The 19,749-nt window shown below is 43.4% G+C and overlaps 2 protein-coding genes across 4 annotated transcripts; both read left to right on the top strand.

Moving 5' to 3' along the window:
* The first annotated feature begins 24 nt into the window (after window positions 1-24).
* Window positions 25-5,855, top strand: LOC100836915 (probable L-ascorbate peroxidase 7, chloroplastic). 2 transcript variants are annotated; one of them, XM_024456345.1, is made up of 12 exons: window positions 25-288; window positions 373-498; window positions 3,334-3,454; window positions 3,545-3,645; window positions 3,746-3,833; window positions 4,135-4,202; window positions 4,285-4,371; window positions 4,775-4,849; window positions 4,932-5,009; window positions 5,101-5,205; window positions 5,407-5,485; window positions 5,588-5,855. In XM_024456345.1, exons 1-11 carry the CDS (start codon window positions 124-126, stop codon window positions 5,425-5,427), a joined length of 1,035 nt encoding a protein of 344 aa, XP_024312113.1. In that variant the 5' UTR covers window positions 25-123; the 3' UTR covers window positions 5,428-5,485; window positions 5,588-5,855. The 2 variants fall into 2 exon arrangements, with proteins under 2 accessions (XP_024312113.1, XP_003579783.1); XM_003579735.4 differs by having other exon boundaries at window positions 370-498.
* Window positions 5,856-8,099: 2,244 nt separating this feature from the next.
* On the top strand, window positions 8,100-18,347 carry LOC100836602 (kinesin-like protein KIN-7E, chloroplastic). 2 transcript variants are annotated; one of them, XM_014896057.2, is made up of 25 exons: window positions 8,100-8,674; window positions 8,766-8,863; window positions 9,243-9,332; window positions 9,874-9,926; window positions 10,192-10,257; window positions 10,338-10,391; window positions 10,615-10,674; window positions 10,955-11,033; window positions 11,332-11,399; window positions 11,615-11,677; window positions 11,823-11,927; window positions 12,223-12,327; window positions 12,525-12,632; window positions 12,704-12,850; window positions 13,163-13,345; window positions 14,303-14,473; window positions 14,663-14,899; window positions 15,445-15,585; window positions 15,726-15,851; window positions 15,981-16,031; window positions 16,132-16,179; window positions 16,258-16,497; window positions 16,590-17,273; window positions 17,430-17,519; window positions 17,977-18,347. In XM_014896057.2, exons 1-25 carry the CDS (start codon window positions 8,292-8,294, stop codon window positions 17,998-18,000), a joined length of 3,474 nt encoding a protein of 1,157 aa, XP_014751543.1. In that variant the 5' UTR covers window positions 8,100-8,291; the 3' UTR covers window positions 18,001-18,347. The 2 variants fall into 2 exon arrangements, with proteins under 2 accessions (XP_014751543.1, XP_003579782.1); XM_003579734.4 differs by having other exon boundaries at window positions 8,101-8,674; window positions 17,593-18,091.
* Window positions 18,348-19,749: the final 1,402 nt, after the last annotated feature.

Below are 19,749 nucleotides of genomic sequence, written 5' to 3'. Positions count from 1 at the left end.
AAATCAAAACGCAGGAGCCGTGGTGAACTACTGGACTGCCCCTCCAAACTCAAAGCAGTCAACCAGTCGCAGCTCCTACGCAGTCCCCACTCCGAAGGGCCACGGTCTCACCAACCCACCACCATGGCCGAGCGCCTAGCTGCAGCCGCCGCCCTCCGTACTTCCGCTCCGTACCATCCCTCCCCGTCCGGCCGCCGCGCCGGGCCATCCAACTCCGCCTTCTTCCCGTCCTCATCCTCGCCTTCGCCGGCTCTCCGCCGCGTCAGCCTCCGCGCCGCGCCCTCCCAGGTCAGGTTCGGGGCGGTTCAGGATGTCAACCTCAGTGTTCTGGTTGTTGAGTTGTGCTTGGTTATACTTGTGTGATCGCAGAAGGCCAAGGCGGCGGGGAGGGGGCGATCTTTGAGGTGCATGGCGGCGGCGTCGGACGCGGCGCAGCTGAAGGCCGCGCGCGAGGACACCAGGGAGCTCCTCAAGACAACCCACTGCCATCCCATCCTGGTACGTTTAGTACCGTAGACTGACACGCTATGCCACGCGCTTAGGATACCAAGAAATTTTTCCTTGAATCACCATCTTGTAGGACAGCGAGTTGAATTTAATCTTAGAGCAATGTGGGGATTTAACATCGTAAAGTGCTTTGTTAGACAGCTTGCTTATCTCAAAAGGGCTTGTCAGTTGTGTAACCTCTAGATCCAATTGCAGCATCGATCATTTACAGTGACAAAGGCTGGCAGCAGCTTTTCTGAATTCGACTGTCAAGTGCCAACTGCCAAATGATCTGCTCGTACTTAAGTCAGGCTTCAGTGGTCACTTGTACATCTCGTTCCATTTTCTCACTATGGAGCTTAAAATGCTTCTATTTGTGATGCATGGAGCTTATCCCTTATATACAGACAGAATTTTGATTATACATGAGATATTCGACTATTCGTTCCGTTCCAAAATATAAGGCACATAAATATAGGTGTGGTCAACATTCTAAAATTTGAATAATAATATATGCGAAGTTATATGGATTGGACATGTAACAATAATATCATATTTGTCTTGTAAAATATTTTTATGCTGTATGCCCTTTAATAATTTTGTAGGCATATTATAAGCCAAAATCATTCTCAAAATTGTGCATTGAGTATCTGTGAAAAATAAAGCATGTCTTGTATTTTGCACAGAGAGTGTTTGTTTTGTCATCTGTATTGTATGAAGTATGTAAATAAAATTGACCAATAAGAATATTAGATGATCTTGGTTGCTTAGCCATCAAATCTGGCGACATGAATGTTGTTGTAGTAAAATAAAACCCTTGTATGGGCCGGGCCATAAATCCTACGTGGCGACGACTAGGTCAGCATTTTCCTACATGGGTCAAGATGCCAACATGGCGTGGTCAATCCTATATGGCAATGGTCAAGACAAGTCAACAAGTCAAGCCTCTCATGTCATGGTCAAATGGTGGAATGAGCTTTTTCCAAGTCAACCCCTACTTTTCCCACTTGGTGCACATAAAAGCTATGGACCAAGGAGCTACTTTTACCACTTTGCCCCCACTTTTCTCTCTCCCTCAAGGGTAGCCATGGTCTTTTGTCATGGACCCCTAAGCTATAAATACCCCCCCATGGGGGCATGTACCATTCACTCTCAACTTGAATAAACTCAAGGGGAGAGGGCTAGAGTGCTCCCTCTAAGGTTTGCTTTCGAGCTCCGCTTTCGACTAAAAGTCAACCGGCCTCGAGGAAGCCTTCTAGGGGACTCTAGTTTCGAGGCTCCGCGCTAAACTCGGTTAGCGCGGGCTCGAAGGAGAAGGGGTTGGGTTAGAGTTCCGAGGGTATCCTAACCTCGATACTTGGAAAGACGCGTTCGGTCCAAGTACGAGGCGGCCCTGACGAATCTCTCGCTAAAGGTGTCGTGGGAAGATCCGCTCGGCCCAAGCACTTGGCTAACAACCCCTCGAATCCTTTCCTAACATAGGACTAAGTCGTACCCGCAGGGTCGACTGAACCTATTCAAAAAATATCGACATGTCAACTTGTCCAAGTGTACGGCGACCTTCGCTATAAGGCCGGCGTACACACCCTACTTTCATACACGCACTTGTGCCATCGAGCATTGGCACCCCTTACTCTAATTGTTGTCAAGAACAACAACAAATGTTATGTCACTAATGATACTTGACAAATGAAGAGCACTATCAAATGACTCTTTAGGCAGGGATGAAGCCAGGAAAAATATCCACTGGGTTCAGCCACTAAGGGAATATTTTAGTGAGCTAATTGTAATAGTGGTGTAACCTTGCACCAAGTTGTCATAAAATTAGCAGAACAAAAACTTATAAGACATTATTAAAAAATTATGAAATGATATAATTGTTGTTACATTCAAAAACAAGACATACTGATTGCTGATTTGGCGAAGTCATAAAATCACTTACTTACATATTTCTAACAAAGTAAGAAGATGATTTCCCAGCTTTCGTAGCTTCCCGGAAAGAATGAGCTAAAAGAACGTAGTATTATATTCACAGTAGTAGTAGGAACAAAATATTACACTAAATACGTTAAGTGAAACATGAAAGGTCCCTCACACTTTAAAATTCCCCTTCTTGATTTATCTTCCTAAAGAGAGAAATCAGGCGTACATGAGCCACCAATTGGCTACTGAGTTGCCGCATCGTATGTTGTGGGTGGCAGGTCCTTGGCGGGTTGGTTGTTGACTGGTCGCCAGTTCGTGTGACTAGCCTTAAGGCTGTACTTAAGCTTAGAGCCTGGGACTTTGGTCTTCTGCACCTGGGCTCGGATAATCTGTTTTTTTTTGGTTGTATTCAATCATTCAATGACATATTACATATATACTCCCTGTCCTAGTTGAAACGCTGGGTAGCATTGGTGTCACGTGACACCAGCGCTAAGCTAGCTCCGTCCCTGTCCTTAACTGGAAGTCTGCTTTCAATCACTGCATGCTACATTTTCTTTTATTTTACCTTTGTGTGGTCATGGGAAGTTTATCCTTGTCGGTAACTATCTTGGATATTTTTGCCCCGTTGGTAGTCATAGAAGCTTATGGCATCGATAGGACTGCTATCTGTTCAAATAAGCACTCTTCATCGAGATTTTCAAAAAGAAATAGAGAAAAGAAAAATGAGAAGTGAAACTTTTCATATCATGTTGAAGCTGGGATGATATGTGTCCCTTTCTAAAAGCAAATCATTTTGCAATATGCAATGACATAGACCTTATGCTTTTGTTTTATTATTCGAATACATACCGATGTATGCAAGATCTTAATTTGTTTTCTTTATCGAAGATTATTAATTGTTATATGTTTGACTGCATGAAGGTTCGTCTGGGATGGCACGATTCTGGCACATATGACAAGAATATTGAGGAGTGGCCACAACGTGGTGGGGCTAATGGAAGCTTAAGATTTGATGTTGAGTTGAAACATGGAGCCAATGCAGGTACAGTTACTTGGATTTTCACCATTCTATTTCTTTGTTCCCCCTATGTGTACAGGTAATAACTAAAATCCCTGATTGGTATCCTTAAAGGTTTGATAAATGCTCTAAAGCTTATTCAACCGATCAAGGACAAATATCCGAGTATCACTTACGCAGATTTATTCCAGTTGGCAAGTGCTACAGCAATTGAGGTCTGACCTTCCCCCCATTGAAGTATCTGGCTATGTTAGTTTTAATAAATAAGGACTGTACTCAAACCTAATGATCTTTCTTTTGTCAATCTCGTACCAGGAAGCTGGTGGCCCAAAGCTTCCAATGAGATATGGACGGGTTGATGTCACAGGACCTGAGCAGTGTCCACCTGAGGGCAAGCTTCCTGGTTAGCACTGTTCACCAACCATTCTAGTTTCTTGTCTTCTGTACCAATATCCTTCTCAGTCTTTTTTGTGTCTGCAAAAATGTTCTAAAGATACGAAGCATCTCTCGAGTCCTGACTGCTTGAAATATGAACTAAGTGTATATCTGTTATTTCCACAGTTTTACTGAATAATTATTGCCACATTGATAGCACTGGATATGTGCTTAAGAATTTATAGACAAAAATGCACCGGCTTGTTGCTAAAATCATTTAATCTGATGCTTGGTGACTCTTGAATGAACTGTTCGGTTGGGTTTTTCAGATGCTGGCCCAAGTGCACCTGCTGACCACTTGAGGGTGGTATTCTACAGAATGGGCCTTGATGACAAGGTGCACAAATAATTATCTGAGTTACCTGTTTGCCCATGTTCTTTTAACTGGCTTTGTTGAGCTGTGTACCCTGTGTCTGCAGGAAATTGTTGCATTGTCTGGCGCACATACACTTGGAAGGTCTAGGCCTGAACGGAGTGGCTGGGGGAAACCTGAAACGAGATATACTGTACGTTTATCTTAACATCTCTGTGCATATATGCCATGTTGGATGTTTTGATTTCGATGTTCAGGTTAATAATTGGGTAGCATGTTACAGTATCATTTTGAGCACATGTGCTTTATCAATATTTCTGCTTAAAATTACCCTTAATCTCTCTGGGAACGCTGTGCTTGCTTTCAAGATCTGGACATGCCGGCGTACAGTTGAGCCTGTCATGCTTAACATATTGTTTATTAGCCTTTATTCATGTCGGATGGTGTCAGTTGATGCATGCAAATTTTAGCCCCCACCATATTTACAATACGTCTTCAAAACATCGATGCTACATGCACTGCTCCATGAAGCTAGATGCACATGACTATTGGCTGCATGAGTGAAGTTCTTGAATATGTTTTTATCACTTGGACAGAAAAATGGTCCTGGTGCCCCTGGTGGTCAATCATGGACAGCTGAATGGCTGAAGTTTGATAACAGTTACTTCAAGGTAAGTGACCCATTTTCCATATTGTACATGCGTGGGCAATTCATCTGATTTTGGGAGATCTGAACTGGTAGCAATACTTTAGGAGATAAAAGAGAAGAGAGATCAGGACCTTCTGGTCTTGCCTACAGATGCTGCATTATTTGAGGACCCAGCATTCAAGGTGATTCTGATGCTAAATCTGCATGTTCTCAGTATCCTATGAAAATGAAATAACTATTAAACTTACTACCTGAGAATGACAACACTTTCAGGTCTATGCAGAGAAATATGCGGAGGACCAAGTAGCATTCTTTAAGGACTACGCCGAAGCTCATGCTAAACTGAGCAGCCTGGGTGCAAAGTTTGATCCTGCTGAGGTCAGTGCAGCATTTCGTTCATAGTTTTCCGACAGCTGGTCACCTTTTTAGTCTTAGTTTAGACAGATAGCACATTCACTTGTGTAGCTGGTAAGTCTGGTAACAGCTCGTTCTGACAAACCGTTGCAGATGTTGCTCTGCTGAGTTGTGCCAACCTTATCGTCCTTGTGTTTCATACTGATCTATGTGGTTATCCTGCAGGGATTCTCATTGGATGATTAGTGTCGCCCGTGAGCCACAGAGCCAGATCCCTTGAAGCGGCCAATCACTAAAAAAAAAGGTGTTTACTCCTTTCCACTCCCCAGTTTGTTGATCCATCTCAGCTGTGTCGTCCACTCGACACATCAGTAAGACGATAACAAATACGGTTCACGCCTTGCAGGGTCAAGAGGCAACACTACATAATCCGTCATTGTATCCTCATTCATACAGGACGAAGCTTTTCCAAACTTCTTATCATACAGGAATAAGGTTTTTCTTTCTTTCCAGCTTCACCAAGTTGTTAGATTTGGGAACTGGGCCCGTGAGTAAGAAATAATACAGGCATGGCAAACAAATCTGGGACATGTATGTGGACCCACAGAGGGATCCCCTGATTCGATGAGAAAATTATTTTTATCTGGAAATTTATGTTGTCCAGTTCGTGCTCATCACAGGGTGCTTTACCTGCCTGTGCTGTCATTTTTCTACTAGTGAATCGTGTGGTTCATCGAGCAAGGTGGTGGCCTGGTCGGGGTTGCTGCTGCACGGTGGTGGCCTGGTCGGGGTTGCTGCTGCACGGTGGTGGCTCATAAACCTCTGGACCCGACCACCTCTGTGGAGCTGCTTCCCAGCATAAGCCAGGACTTAAATCTCCATTTGGCAAGCCCTTTCATCTTTGTCTCCACAGGCCCTCAGAATCTTTGAAGCATTGGTCGATGGGGCGCCTGCTGATGCACATGGACCCGGTCCACGGTCGTCCTTGCGTACCACTGAGTGGATTGGATTAAAGATTGGAAGGACCTCTTTGTGGGCACCCACCATTTAAGGGAACAGTGCTGGATAATAGGACATCGTTAAGACAGCAGTATTGTCGGATGAGCTATTTAAGAAGGTCGCGTATTAATCGTGAGTTCAAAAAAGGAAGACCGTAGTATATTGAATATTGTACGTATCTGATCTGGTATTCTGGTGTCGTTGTGCTGTAGGCCGCGACGACGAGCTCTGCACTACTAACTCGGATCGGTGTCACGTTCTCGCCACGTGCAGGGCGTGGTAGGCTCGCTTTTGTGGAGCAGGCGCAACGAGCCAAAGCCCAAAACTGCAAACTCCAAGGAGACCGAGTCCGGTCACTTTCCGGTGGGTGTAATCGCAACTTACCGCTCTCTCGGTCTCTCCCGCCCAAATCACCCAACCGTTTGGCTCAAAGCAAGTGGCACTCTGCATATTCTGATCAAACTTGCGCGTAAAAAGATCAGCCACGAATAGCGTTCCTAAAAATATCCTAAACGCATGGAGAGAAAAAAAATGATGGTTATGGACACGAGGAGCTTGCACTCTACGCATGTTGAAAGTTGCACCTTGCGAGTACCCCATATATGCTCCTTGCCTTCCTGGTGTCCATTGTTTTATCCACAAGTTCTTGTTAGCATGGGAAGGTTCCCACGTTAACCCTATGCCTCTTGAGCCGTTCCAGAAGACTTTGGAGCCTATTGTTGCCGGGAGTCTACAGATCCCTCTCTACCCCTCTTGCCCTCTTCCGCGAATAGGGCCAGCGGCAACGAGTGAGATCTGACGCCCCTCTCTCTACCCCTCTAGCCCACGCCATTCCATTTGCGCGCGGTGGTATTGCCTAGCCTCCGGCAGAGGTCATGAGGCATACCAAGGTTGTTGGAGATGTGTTTGGTAAGGACGTGTTATGCGAGGATTTCATATGATATTTCCTCGGTGTGTGATGTCTTTAGTCTTCATCGATGACATGTTGGTGTCGTGTTGTGGTCTCTGTTGAACGTGGCCTTTCGACTATGTTGATGACATAAGAAATGTGGCAGTATGATCTCAGTTGGTGTTGTTCACTTCGACTACATCGACAATAATAGTGTCACGTTTTGGTCGACGGCACAAGGGGTGTGGTGCAACTACGTCTATGTGTTGCGATTCAACTACATTGACGGCACATCAAAGTTGTGGCATAGGCTTGACAAGTCAACGCCTTTCAACTATATATGATGCTAGCGCCCCTTGTTGTGCATCTCTCTTGTCGTTGACATGCTCTTCCAGTCTTTTAGTGGTGGTTGTATTCATGATGAAGTGAGGCTAGAGCTCGTGACATCTTTTTGGTTAGCAATTCCTTTTAAAAACGGTTGCAGATTTAAAGATCGTGGCACTGACTTAGTGCATCGATGCATTCGATAATGTCATCAGTGCTTCTCTATGGGTAGCTGGTTTCGGGAGCCCTTGCTTATTTTCTTTTTGTGTTTGTTCTGGCACGGGTTGATATGATGCTTGTTTTATTCTAATTTTTTATTTAATTAAAACCGTCCAATCTGGCTTTGCCCGCTTAATTCATGTAAACTGATGGATTGGAAAATCATAGGAGATAGAATCCCATCGTCATTTCAACAATGATTATCTATTTTTCTCTCTTTTGGCGTCAGTTCGCTATGCCCACGTTATGCAACCTAATATTTCCTGCCCAAGCTTGCCATCGCCATTCATTGCACTCTTTTGGCTCGCTTACTACCGAATGAGATCATCAAAGTCCGTCTCGTTAAAGTCAATAGCATTTCTGATTAGGAGAAAAATAAGTTTGAGACGTGTGATCCGAAAGATGTCGCGGTAAGCACACCATCGGTGGCCCCAAACCCAAAGGCCCCAGAAATTTTCGGAGCTTTAGGCGAAAAGTACCAAAAGGCGGCACAACCAAATCGACAAGAGAGGCCACGGCGACCAAGCTGGCAAAGCTCCCCCGAGGAAGACGACGACGACACACTAAAGCAAAGCCCACGAGCTCCCTCCTCCACGAGCTCACGCTCGTGCTCGCCTGCTCCCCTCCAAAACCCTAACCCCCAAATCCCGGTCTCCGCTCCGAGCTGAGCTCTGCGACAATGTCGTCGTCGTCGAGATCGACGCGCTCCAGCATCTCCCCATTCCGATCCCGCCGCTCGACTGCGATGGCAGCGGCGGCGGCGCCCCCTCCAGCGAGGACCTGGTCGGGAGGCCGCGCGCCCACGTCATCCTCCTCCGCGCGGCCCACCACCCCTTCGTCTTCCTCCGGTGGCCGCCCCACCACTCCCTCCGCCGCCTTCGCGCGCCCCACCACCCCTACCTCTGCCCGGCCCACCACGCCGTCCTCTACCGCCTCCGCGCGGCCAACCACGCCCTCGTCGGTTACCTCGCGAGCAACCGGGAGGGGGGCATCCTCCGCGTCTGTGGACGCGTCCAATGCTAAGGAGAACATCATGGTCACCGTCCGCTTCCGCCCTCTCAGGTGCGCTACTGATTTGCGTGCTACTGAGGACGGGAGGTTTTGGGTTTTGTTCTTATGTGTTTTCGAATTGTTTCTATTTGTTGGTGTGCAGTCCTAGAGAAATCAACAAGGGGGACGAGGTGGCTTGGTACGCGGATGGTGACAACATGGTGCGCAACGAGCACAATCCGAGTATCGCCTATGCTTTTGGTGAGTGCTCTTCAGCTCACATCATGTAATAATTCCACAAGGAAATGACCTCACAAAAGACGGAAGGAATTGCCATGTTTGGGATTTCCTTTTGGAAATGAGTGTACAATTATTTGATGACTACATGCTTCTACTGTACAATCGAGGCATGCACCGTGTTCAAGCCAACTTTATGTTTGCAAGATCAAGAGTGATGAGTGTGCTTAGTGAAGTAGCAGACAAATATCGACAAGTAAATGTGCTATTGTCTTGAACCTGAGGTGCAGTTGCACCAAAAAGAAAGTTAACACTAGCCCCACACTTCTCAGTTTGGGATATCTGCCAGGTGTGTGGAATTTACTGATACATATTTTTTGTTTGCATTTGTTCAACTTTGCAGATAAAGTTTTTGGCCCCGCGACTACAACTCGGCACGTATACGATGTTGCTGCCCAGCATGTTGTAAGTGGGGCCATGGAAGGAATCAGTGGTATCGTTCAACTCTCTTATTCTTTATACTTTCTAGAGTAAATTGTATTCAATTCTCAATAGTTAAATATAAGGTCAGTCGACCAGGAACCTACTGTTATACCCCAATTAGTATTTTCAGTGGGATAAATACTGCCTACGAAAGTAGATTTGGGTAACAGACAATCGGAAATATCTGTTGCAGATTGGATGATCTACATTCCTTCTCATAGAGCCTTTAGAGGGAAGCTCCCTACCACGCTTATGTCCTTTGCATTGCGACCTTTGTTTTGATCAGACGTACCTGATCATGGTATCACATATTCACATGCTTCGTTTGTTACAGCCAATATTGCACACTTGTTAGGATTTTGGATTTCCAGTACTACCTCTTATCTATTCCTCTGAAAATAAAGACACCTTTCCTCTACCTTTGATTAGGATGTATCACTTAAATCATTGTTAACTACTGGTGCATGTTTTCTCTTACTCTAGTATAGTATTATTGTACTCGTATCTTCTGAAATCTATCCAATTTCCTAAAAATTGCTCTATTCATTCAGGCACTGTTTTTGCATATGGTGTCACTAGCAGCGGGAAAACTCATACCATGCATGTAAGTTTGCGCCTATGCATGTGCCTCTGTTCTCTCTATTTCTCTAATGCATCTATTGATGTACTACTGGCCTACCACGAACTTGTTTGTTCAGTAGAAGATATAGCTTTATTGTTAGCTACTATATCTTTGGCCCCCTTATGAGTATTACCTATCAATCTGCTAAAAGGAACTCCTCATTTTCACACACTACAAGCATAAAGAGGTTTTATCAGCATCAATTTTGAAGTCCCTTCAACGGTACACTTTGATTACTTTGTTGCAGGGAGAGCAAAAATCACCTGGAATTATCCCACTGGCAGTGAAGGATGTGTTCAGCATTATTCAAGATGTAATTTCTTCTATTTTGTCCATGAACTATTTAAAAGATTGGGCTCGCATGACATCATTTTTTTCTCATGTTGACCTCAGACACCAGGACGAGAGTTTCTTCTGCGAGTCTCATATCTTGAAATTTACAATGAGGTGATTTATCTTGTCAAGCATCCATTCGCTTGCTGCTGATTTGGAACACGAAGATGAATAATTATCTGTTCCACGTTGGAGCTTTAGTTACTTAAGTAAAATGTTAGAAGCCTCTTTAAAAATGGTGACTAGATATGAAATTAGAGTCAACGTTTTCTGGACTCGATAATTATTCTGTTTATTACTTGTTAATGTTTTGATTTTTTTTCGTATCATGTTGCAGGTTATAAATGATTTACTTGATCCAATAGGACAAAATCTCAGAATTCGAGAAGATGCACAGGTGCCTGGTTATTCGATCATGTCCATTAATCCTATGCAGCACACCAAGTTAAACTATATGAAACTTTTCTTTAGTTTCTTAATATGAATTATTGCATATCAATCAATTACCAGTTCTTGGTTTATTTCCTGTGTGTACGGTTTGACTCCTTTTTCTAAATATGTAATCTGTAGAAAACAAGAAACTTGGTTAACTCTGATTTTTTTTCTTTCAGAAAACACGTGTCTTGCTGTCTTATTAGTCAATAACCATTGTACCCTCATTCTTTCCATTCATTTAGGGAACTTATGTGGAAGGAATTAAAGAAGAGGTTGTTTTATCACCTGCACATGCACTCTCTCTAATAGCATCTGGAGAAGGTATTTGTTTCATCTAGATAACATCCCATCCTTTTTCACAGATTATGACCGATTCCATTCAAGAATTTCCTCAGTTCCATAGAGATGTCTTCATTTTGTATGTTGGCCCTTATTTTTTTTAATACAAAATTATACCTACATTATCGTGGCTTTGCTGGTGAATGTGTGTAGCTGTATTTTTTATGTCTGCAAACTCTCTGTATATGCATGTGGTGTTTTGGCAATTCATTGATTGATATATCTTTGGACACCTTGAATCTCATTGAACTGAATTGCTGACGCCATTGCATTCTGGCAGAGCACAGGCATGTTGGATCCAATAACTTCAATCTTGTGAGTAGTCGGAGCCACACTATCTTCACATTGGTACACACCCCCTCTCCTTCTCTCTATCTCTCTTGGCTGCAGCCTGGCATGGAATAGTGCGTACTGAGTCCGCAAAATAATGTTCATTGTTCACATAGTACTTTACTGAATCTAAAGCTCTGTTGTTTCTCCTAGCAGGGAGATGTTTGATGTAGCGGGTAATATTTTTTCAGCTCAGGTAGAATTGTTAAACTTTTACTGTTACATGCCTGCAGACCATCGAGAGTAGCCCTTCCGGTGAAAATGAAGAGGAAGAAGAAGTCAGATTGTGTCAATTGGTAATACTCCTCCAGTATGCTTATAATTTCAATACCATTTCAATCATCTCACTGACTGTCTATATATATTTAGCATCCAGCAAGTTGGTGGGATTTCTGGTTTGTACATGCTCTTATTATTTTCCATCCATATCCTTTTTGTCAGAACTTGATTGATCTTGCTGGATCTGAGAGTTCAAAGACTGAAACAACTGGACTACGTCGTAAAGAAGGTTCATACATAAACAAAAGCCTGCTCACCCTTGGAACTGTATGTATCCTGTCACCTGCACTGCAAAGGATTTCTCTTTGTCTTTTATTGACGAATATATGCAAGATTAACTTTGTGGCCCGTTTCATCAGTTGTCCCAACTCTGCTAGGATTAACTTTGAGGGAGTTGTCCCTTGCACTAACAGAGACAAACTTTGCATGCATGATTCCGTAGCTAATTGTTACAACCTGGACGTGATGATTAACCCTCAAATATGAATGACTAGTAGTAACGAGTACTTGGAAAATAATCACATTTTTTGTTTGGTAAATTGTTGATAGCATTTCCTCGCAGGTTATTGCTAAACTTACAGATGGTAAGGCTGCTCATATTCCCTATAGAGACTCAAAGCTCACACGCTTACTTCAGTACTCCCTGAGCGGGCATGGGCGCATTTCTGTGAGTGTCTCTTTCCACAGTATACTTGTGTTTTTTTCTATAAGAGCCTTTTCTTATTATTTTTGCCTTGGCTTTGGGAAGCTTTGCCCTTTTTTTTTGAAGCTAGGGTAGCTTTGCCCATATAGTTTATAAGTGTGGGCCCATAAACATAGGGTATGACATATGCTGGTATATTCTGACCCTTATCTTTGTCACAGCTTATTTGCACAGTTACCCCTGCTTCCAGCAACAGCGAGGAGACACACAACACATTAAAATTTGCCCACAGGAGCAAGCATGTCGAGATAAAAGCTTCTCAAAATAAAGTAATAATCGATCAGCCTGAAATCCATATTGTAAGATACTTGTTACTGATACTGATGCATTATCTTTCCAGATAATTGATGAGAAGTCCTTGATAAAGAAGTATCAGAAGGAGATAACCTGTTTGAAAGAAGAGCTGCAGCAACTGAGACGCGGCATGATGGGAAATGGATACATTCTTCCAACAGATCAGGAGGATCTTGTTAACTTAAAGCTTCAGGTTTGTGTTACACCTTCTTCAGCACCTGACAGAGTGCCTAACTTTTGGTTGATCACCCAACAGAGTGCCTAACTTTTGGTCGATCATTCTTTTATACTTCTTAATTTATCTGTAAAGGTGTTTCTCCATCTGTCCTAACTTTTTCGATGCATCTAATGTGCTTATCCTCTATACAATATTGAGAGACTTCTCTTCCAGATGGCATACTCGGAGATTATACCCAACCTCTTCCCTTTGAACATGAATTACTTGTTGTTCATACTCCCTTCCAAATGATTTAACTTATTAGTTGATATTCTTTTTGTGTGATAGCTTGAAGCTGGCCAAGTCAAACTCCAGTCAAGGTTAGAACAGGAAGAGGAAGCAAAAGCAGCACTAATGGGAAGAATTCAGAGATTAACAAAATTGATACTGGTATCAACCAAAAGTTCGATATCCTCAAATGTTTCAGAAAAGGCCAGCCTCCGCCGCCGGCATTCATTTGGAGAAGATGAGGTTTTCAAGCTCAAGCTCTATTTCTTCTTTGTTTGGTTGCAACATCTTATTCTATCTTACTCAGAATAATAAATATCTTTAAAGAGGCCTACAGCAAAACTTTCCTAGAAACTGAGAAGTAATAGCACAACTGTGAAGGATTACGGCAGGGTCCTTCCTCTGTTCTGTTATTTTGTGGATCGAATTTACAGGTGTTACTTCGCGCTTTTCTAGATATCGTAGTTGAATTCCTAGTGAGTTGCACCTTTTGTCCGTACTAATATATGTAACATTCTCAGTTTACTTTGTGACGGTACACTTTCTCCACTTAATGTGCGGATTAATCATACTATGTGTTCCATAATTTTGCTGTTGGATGCATCAAATTAATGCTCTAGATTAGTAGATTTCTCCAACAGCTGGCTGATGCTTTGTCAACCTGGATTGGTTGATTACAGAAGTGGGAAAATATATATGTTTTTCATCTTGAAAATGTAGCCCGCCGTACCAAATTCTTGTTTTCCTTTCAGTTTTTAGCTTCATTAGGATGTGTAGACTTTTGGGCTGTGCATTGGTTCGTGTGTAACTAGGGCTCTCCACTACTATTCTCCTAAAATAAATAAAAAGAAAGTAGACTATGGCCATGGTGAGTATTCACTTATATAGATGTGGGGCACGCTACTAATACCATTTTTGACAAGGGTGCAGTCAATTGATTCTGAGCAATGTGCAAGGAGAACAGACTCTTTTGTATGTTACGTTTAACTGAATGATTATGTAAACCTCATTAGACAGTATATTTAGCTGAAATTCTTAAGAAACAAAGTTTACTGGACATGAAAAAAAAATCTCCAGACTATATTTCAACTGCATATGGCTGGATTGATTTTGTCAAAGAAGCACTATTTCTCCTGCATGGTTATCCTGTTTTGTGTATATGGGGCATGCCTATAATTCTTATTTGATTTTATATTGCAGCTTGCTTATTTACCTGATCGTAAGCGGGAGTACTGCATGGAGGATGACAATGTTAGCCTTGATTCAGAGTTTTCAGTTGAAGCAAAACTCGATTCTAACAATTCTGATGAGTCTGTTAGGTTCGATAGAAGGAATCGTAAACGTGGAATGCTTGGTTGGTTCAAACTAAAGGTGATTTTTACTTTGCATTATGTAGTTTTGTGTTTCCTCCAAACCGAATAATAAGCCAAAATACAACAATCCAAGCAGGCCCTTACTGGTGTTTCATATAACTCGTGTGAAATTAAGAGTTTATGTAACTTGGTGTGGATTAGCTATATAAGTTATCTGAATTAGTTATTAATATATTAACTTATGCAGAAGTCAGATCAATTATCTGGATTATCACCTAGTGTGGATAGCGAGAGCACTGCTAGCGGCTCACCTTCCTTCTCTAGATCATCACAACAAAAACACCTCTTGCTTGACATGAAGGATGGTCGAAGGAAATCTGTGACTAGGAAAGTGGAAGATCCAACACTTGCTGATTCTTCTCTAGAGAGGACCCAAGCTGGTGATTTATTTAGTGCTGCACCCAGAGCACGGCACCCTCTGCTGGTGAGTCAGTTATATTTGTTCTTTACACTTCATCTATCCCTGTCATTGTACTTTACTCCACAGTTCCAAAATTACCATCCATGCATTTCTTTCTTTCAAGTAGCAACTTGGCCAGGGGGGCTGGCATATGCCAGAAGCCTTCCATGCTAAAAAATTGTAAATTTGTAATAAAGCCCGGGGGTTGCTGCCTCCTGAAGGACAGTGACTCATGGGGATGGCTTGTGGGGAGCCTTCACATAGAGTCATAGAGGTTCTGGCTGTTGCCCATTAAGGGTAATGGAATTCCAGATTAAAGCAACTAAGTTGATCAGTGATTCAGGTCTAAAGAAATTTGGTTCCAAGAAGTGTACTTTGGCTCTGGACTGTGATGTTGTCCCTGGCCTATGTTCCTTGCCTGGACACTTCTTCTAGCTAGAAGCAGCATAGCCCACAGTTTCCTTGCTAATATGACAGATTGAATCAAATCTGATTTGAATTTAGTGTTTGTTTGTTGTGTTTTGCTCTATTCACTCATTTGGACACTGACTGGCGTGTTGCATTTATAGAGTGGAACTACCATCGTGGATCAGATAGATCTTCTTCAAGAGCAGGTCAAAATGTTGGCTGGGGAAGTCGCATTTTGTACAAGCTCACTAAAAAGGTTGTTAGAGCAAGCAGCTAACAGCCCTGACGACTCACAATTTCAGGTATTATTTATCTGTAGTCCTTTCTGAGCTTGCTGGGGCAAATTTTTGCGATCATCTTCCTTATTGTGTTTCCAAGCCACCATTTTAGTTTATTTTAATATATACTTATCTGAGCATTTTCCATTTGTCTTCTGCCGCAGGACCAAATTGAGAGACTAAAAAATGAAATCAATGAAAAGAAATCACATATACGTGTGTTAGAACTGCGTATAATGCAATCTCTGGAAACTACTGAAGACCCAGCTATTAGGACTGAAATGTCCCAGGTAATAGTTGCCATGAAATGCTAAAATGAAAAGTCTACATTTTTACTAATCTGGGGCCAATCAGTCATATAATTAGTGCTTTGTATTTTCTACGTTACTGATTGGAATGTTTGTGATATAAAATTTCAGACCTTTTCAAAGTTGAGCACGCAGTTGAGTGAGAAGACATTTGAACTGGAGGTTTGTTTGAAGTCACTTTGCAAGCTATTGTTTGTTTTGTTGAATTGATTTTTATCCTAGGCTTATTACTGTTTTCTTTCTGGTTGGGTGGTTTCTCTAGATCATGTCCGCGGATAATAAAATACTTCAAGATCAGCTACAAGCTAAGGTAAGAAAGTGTAGAAGAATATTTTATAATTGTGTTGTCCTACATATCTGTTTGATGTCCATTTTCTTGTTCAAATAGGTATCGGAAAATGCAGAATTTCAAGAAGTGGTTGCACAATTGAGGCAAGAAATCAGTAATTTATTGAAGGCTTCTAGGAGTGAGAACAATGTAACTGGTATGCTGTTGGGTGTACCATCATCAATGGGAAGAAATGATCCTATGGATCAGACAAATGATGTCTCAAGTCATGAAAACATCTCTGCTAAAACAGCTGAAGAGAATAAGGAGTCAGCATTAAAATCCCAAGTGCTCATGCAGGTAGACATCAAATGCACTTAAATTTACCCATCTTTCAACCATCCATCCTCTTTTCTTTATCTGTCAGTTGAAACATAAAAATGGTGCTGCAGGCCGCAGAAATTGAGATTTTGAAGCAAGACAAGTTGAGGCTGGCGGAAGAGAAGGAGGGACTGGAAATTCACAGTCAGAAGCTGGCTGAAGAATCATACTATGCTAAAGAATTGGCAGCTGCAGCTGCAGTTGAACTGAAAAATCTGGCAGAAGAAGTCACCAGGCTTTCTTATGAAAATGCAAAGTTGATTGCAGACTTGACCGCAGCAAAAGAGCTTACTGCATCAGTTGCAAGGGGCAGTACCCACAATGACACAAAACGCTGTGATCATGAGGATGTAATCTTAGTTGAGGAGTTGCAGAAAGAATTGGTTGCTAGTTGTCAGAGGGAGGCGGCGTTAGAGGACACACTATCCCAAAAGTCCCGACGTGAAAATGAGCTTTTGAAGATAGTTGATGATGCGAAGTGCCATGAGCACGATTTGGAAAATGAACTGGCAAACATGTGGCACCTTGTTGCAAAGATAAAGAAAGAAAGCTCTCAGGACGGTTTGTTTGAATTCAAATTGAAGGAAAATGGCTTTCATTCATCCGAGACTGATACTGGAAGAATCATAAGCGAAATGGAAGCTTCAGATAATTGGAAATGGGATCGCATCAATACTTTGGAAGAAGCAAAAGCTGCATACAATTTTGAAAGAAGACGCTGCAATGAGTTGGAAAATGTTGTGTCTAGATTGAAGGTGATTCTTTTTTTTTTCTTACGGTTGAAACAATGTCATCCCTAAACGTTTGATATGTCTTGCTTAGCATGATATCTTTTTCTGATGCCAAGCTCAATATTACCGAGTTGGCTATCACGCTTCTATTCTTCTGATGCATGTGTCGGGCCTTTTCAGGGTGAAGACATCAGGGGCTTGGAGGTTAAAGTACTTGAAGAGCTTCAGAATTTTCATGTGGAAGCACTGTCGAGAATATGCCAAGAAAAGGTTAGGCTTCTTTTCGCACTTCTAAGTACCTATCTCCCCCTACTTGCAACATTTTCACTTGTGCGCTTTACAGATGGCAAAACAGATGCTCTAGCAGGCCTTTTTCAAGCTGAGATGTTTATCCATACCACATACTGCTGCTACAGCCGAAGCAATGTTGATTCTAACGCGTTTTACGACTTACGACACAAGAGTAGCCACCCCGGACAGCAAAATATGGTTCTCAATTCTTACCCCGAACATTGATCTGCCGGGTGCCTGCTCTCATGTACAGTTTACTGGATTAGGCAGATGTAGTTGTAGATTGTATGTACTGGTAATAGGGGCTAGCAAGGACGACGCCAAAGGCGTAGCTAAACCGGGTTTTCGGGAGTCAGGGGTGATCCCGAGTTGAACGGATTAAACTGTTGTTTCCGGTACCTGTAACCTGTGGGTAAACTGGTTTTTCTCTGTGCAGACGGATGCGTCATTCCGAGCTTGACGGATCACGGACGAACTGTAGCTCTGACGGACTTGTGGCCTGTAGGAAAGCTACGGTTTTCGCGTCTTGCTGTTTGCATTTTCACGTGTGATTGCCCATTGCCGTGTACTCTATGCTGTAATGTGGGATTGACTTGAGCGACACGGATTTCCGGATGATTAAGCGTCGCAATGCAACGGCTTGATGCTGGGTTGGTGGTGGTTGTGGTACTCGTACTACGGTGCAGCAAGGCGTTTTCTGTTCTACGGTCGATCCAGGAGGTCAGTACGTGTGCCGGATGCGCGTGCTTCCCATTCCTATTCTCTTGTTGTACTCATGCACTATGCCTTGACAAGGAATTAAACTGATGTGGTCGTGTACGTGCTCTGAATTAAGTAAGTAGTACCAGCACCATTCTTTAGTTGAACACACCACCGAGTGGTTAGCAGTTGTCTAAAAAAAAAGTTACCACGCGCTGTCCGACGGAGTTGTATGCCTCTCTCTAGGGCTCTAGCCACAGTACAGTGCTTAAGAAAGTGATCGCGCCCAAGTTCCAAAACATGTGCAACTTGGTGTCCAGCAACGTGGAGAAGGCAAGGCAAAAAGCTCAAGCTGCATCAATCCGTCAGGGCTGGAAGCAATTAAGCAGGGAGGGAAGGGGTGAGAGCAGGTGGCGAAATGATGCCCGCGTCAGCTTTTTGATCCTGGCAAGCAAACAAAACCGAAAGCTAAAGCCGCACGGCAGCCAGGACGACAAGATGGGAGCTACCTGACTCATCACACACACATTCACACCACGCTTCCAAGAGAGATGGAGAGAGAAGAAGCTCTGGGGTTACCCTGTTAACCGGCGTAGGCCGCGTGCTCTCCGCAGGGTCACTGTTTACTGTTACCTACCTTTTTTTCCCCACGACAGGTACCGCTGTGTGCTCGTCTTCTGAAGGTAAAAAGAAAAACAATATGGTCGTGAGCTGCTGCACACCCCGTGGAAGGTCGAAGTCGAAATACGTCCCGGCGAGATCGGGACGTGGAGACTGGAGAGGCAACACCACATTGATTGCCGCTACCCCATCCATCAAACTGCCGCTGGCGTCACGCGCGGTGGCAGATGGATCAGAGGCACGAGCATGCAGCTTACGTGCGAGATAAGCTTCGCATTTGGATCGATCTGCTTCTGACCCCCAAACCCAACCCCGCACACAAGCTCGCCGTCCCTCCCTCCCCAGCTACCAGAATCCACGTAGTACTGCTAGCAGCGAGATCTGCACGTAACTGCGTATCACGGATATCCCCACCTCTCTTAAGTATCCTCCGCTGGGACAAGCCGCGAAGCGAGAGCCTCTCCTCCCTCTAAAATTATCGCATTTTATCACTGTAGCTGCGTGCTGCGACGGTGCGCCGTGGATGGATTGATTGGTTGCAGGTGTGTGTGCGCGAGCGGGCGCCGTGTGAAGGGCTTGAATGAATGGAGCAGAACCGTATTTATTACTCGGCTCCAGATGGTCCGATCCCTAAACTTTCTTTTTATGGCGTGGCCGGTGATCAGTGACAATGCGTGATACTACCATGATCTGCTGAGCAGCTAGATCTTCGCCACGCAGTAATGGTGTTTATATTATAGCGAGAACCTCTAGTACTCCTTTTTGATAGAAAAGCGGGGCAAACTTGGGTCTTCAGGATAGATCCTAGAGGTACTGCTACTTGAGATTAGCAACCAAGGTTAGCAACCACGCACTTGAGTTTGAACGCGGAACGAGTCGTCCGGAAAGC

This window comes from Brachypodium distachyon, chromosome 5 (assembly GCF_000005505.3).
Source record: "Brachypodium distachyon strain Bd21 chromosome 5, Brachypodium_distachyon_v3.0, whole genome shotgun sequence".
Lineage (NCBI taxonomy): Eukaryota > Viridiplantae > Streptophyta > Magnoliopsida > Poales > Poaceae > Brachypodium > Brachypodium distachyon.
The sequence above is the reverse complement of the archived record's forward strand: the minus strand, read 5'-3'. Positions and strand labels throughout refer to the sequence as shown.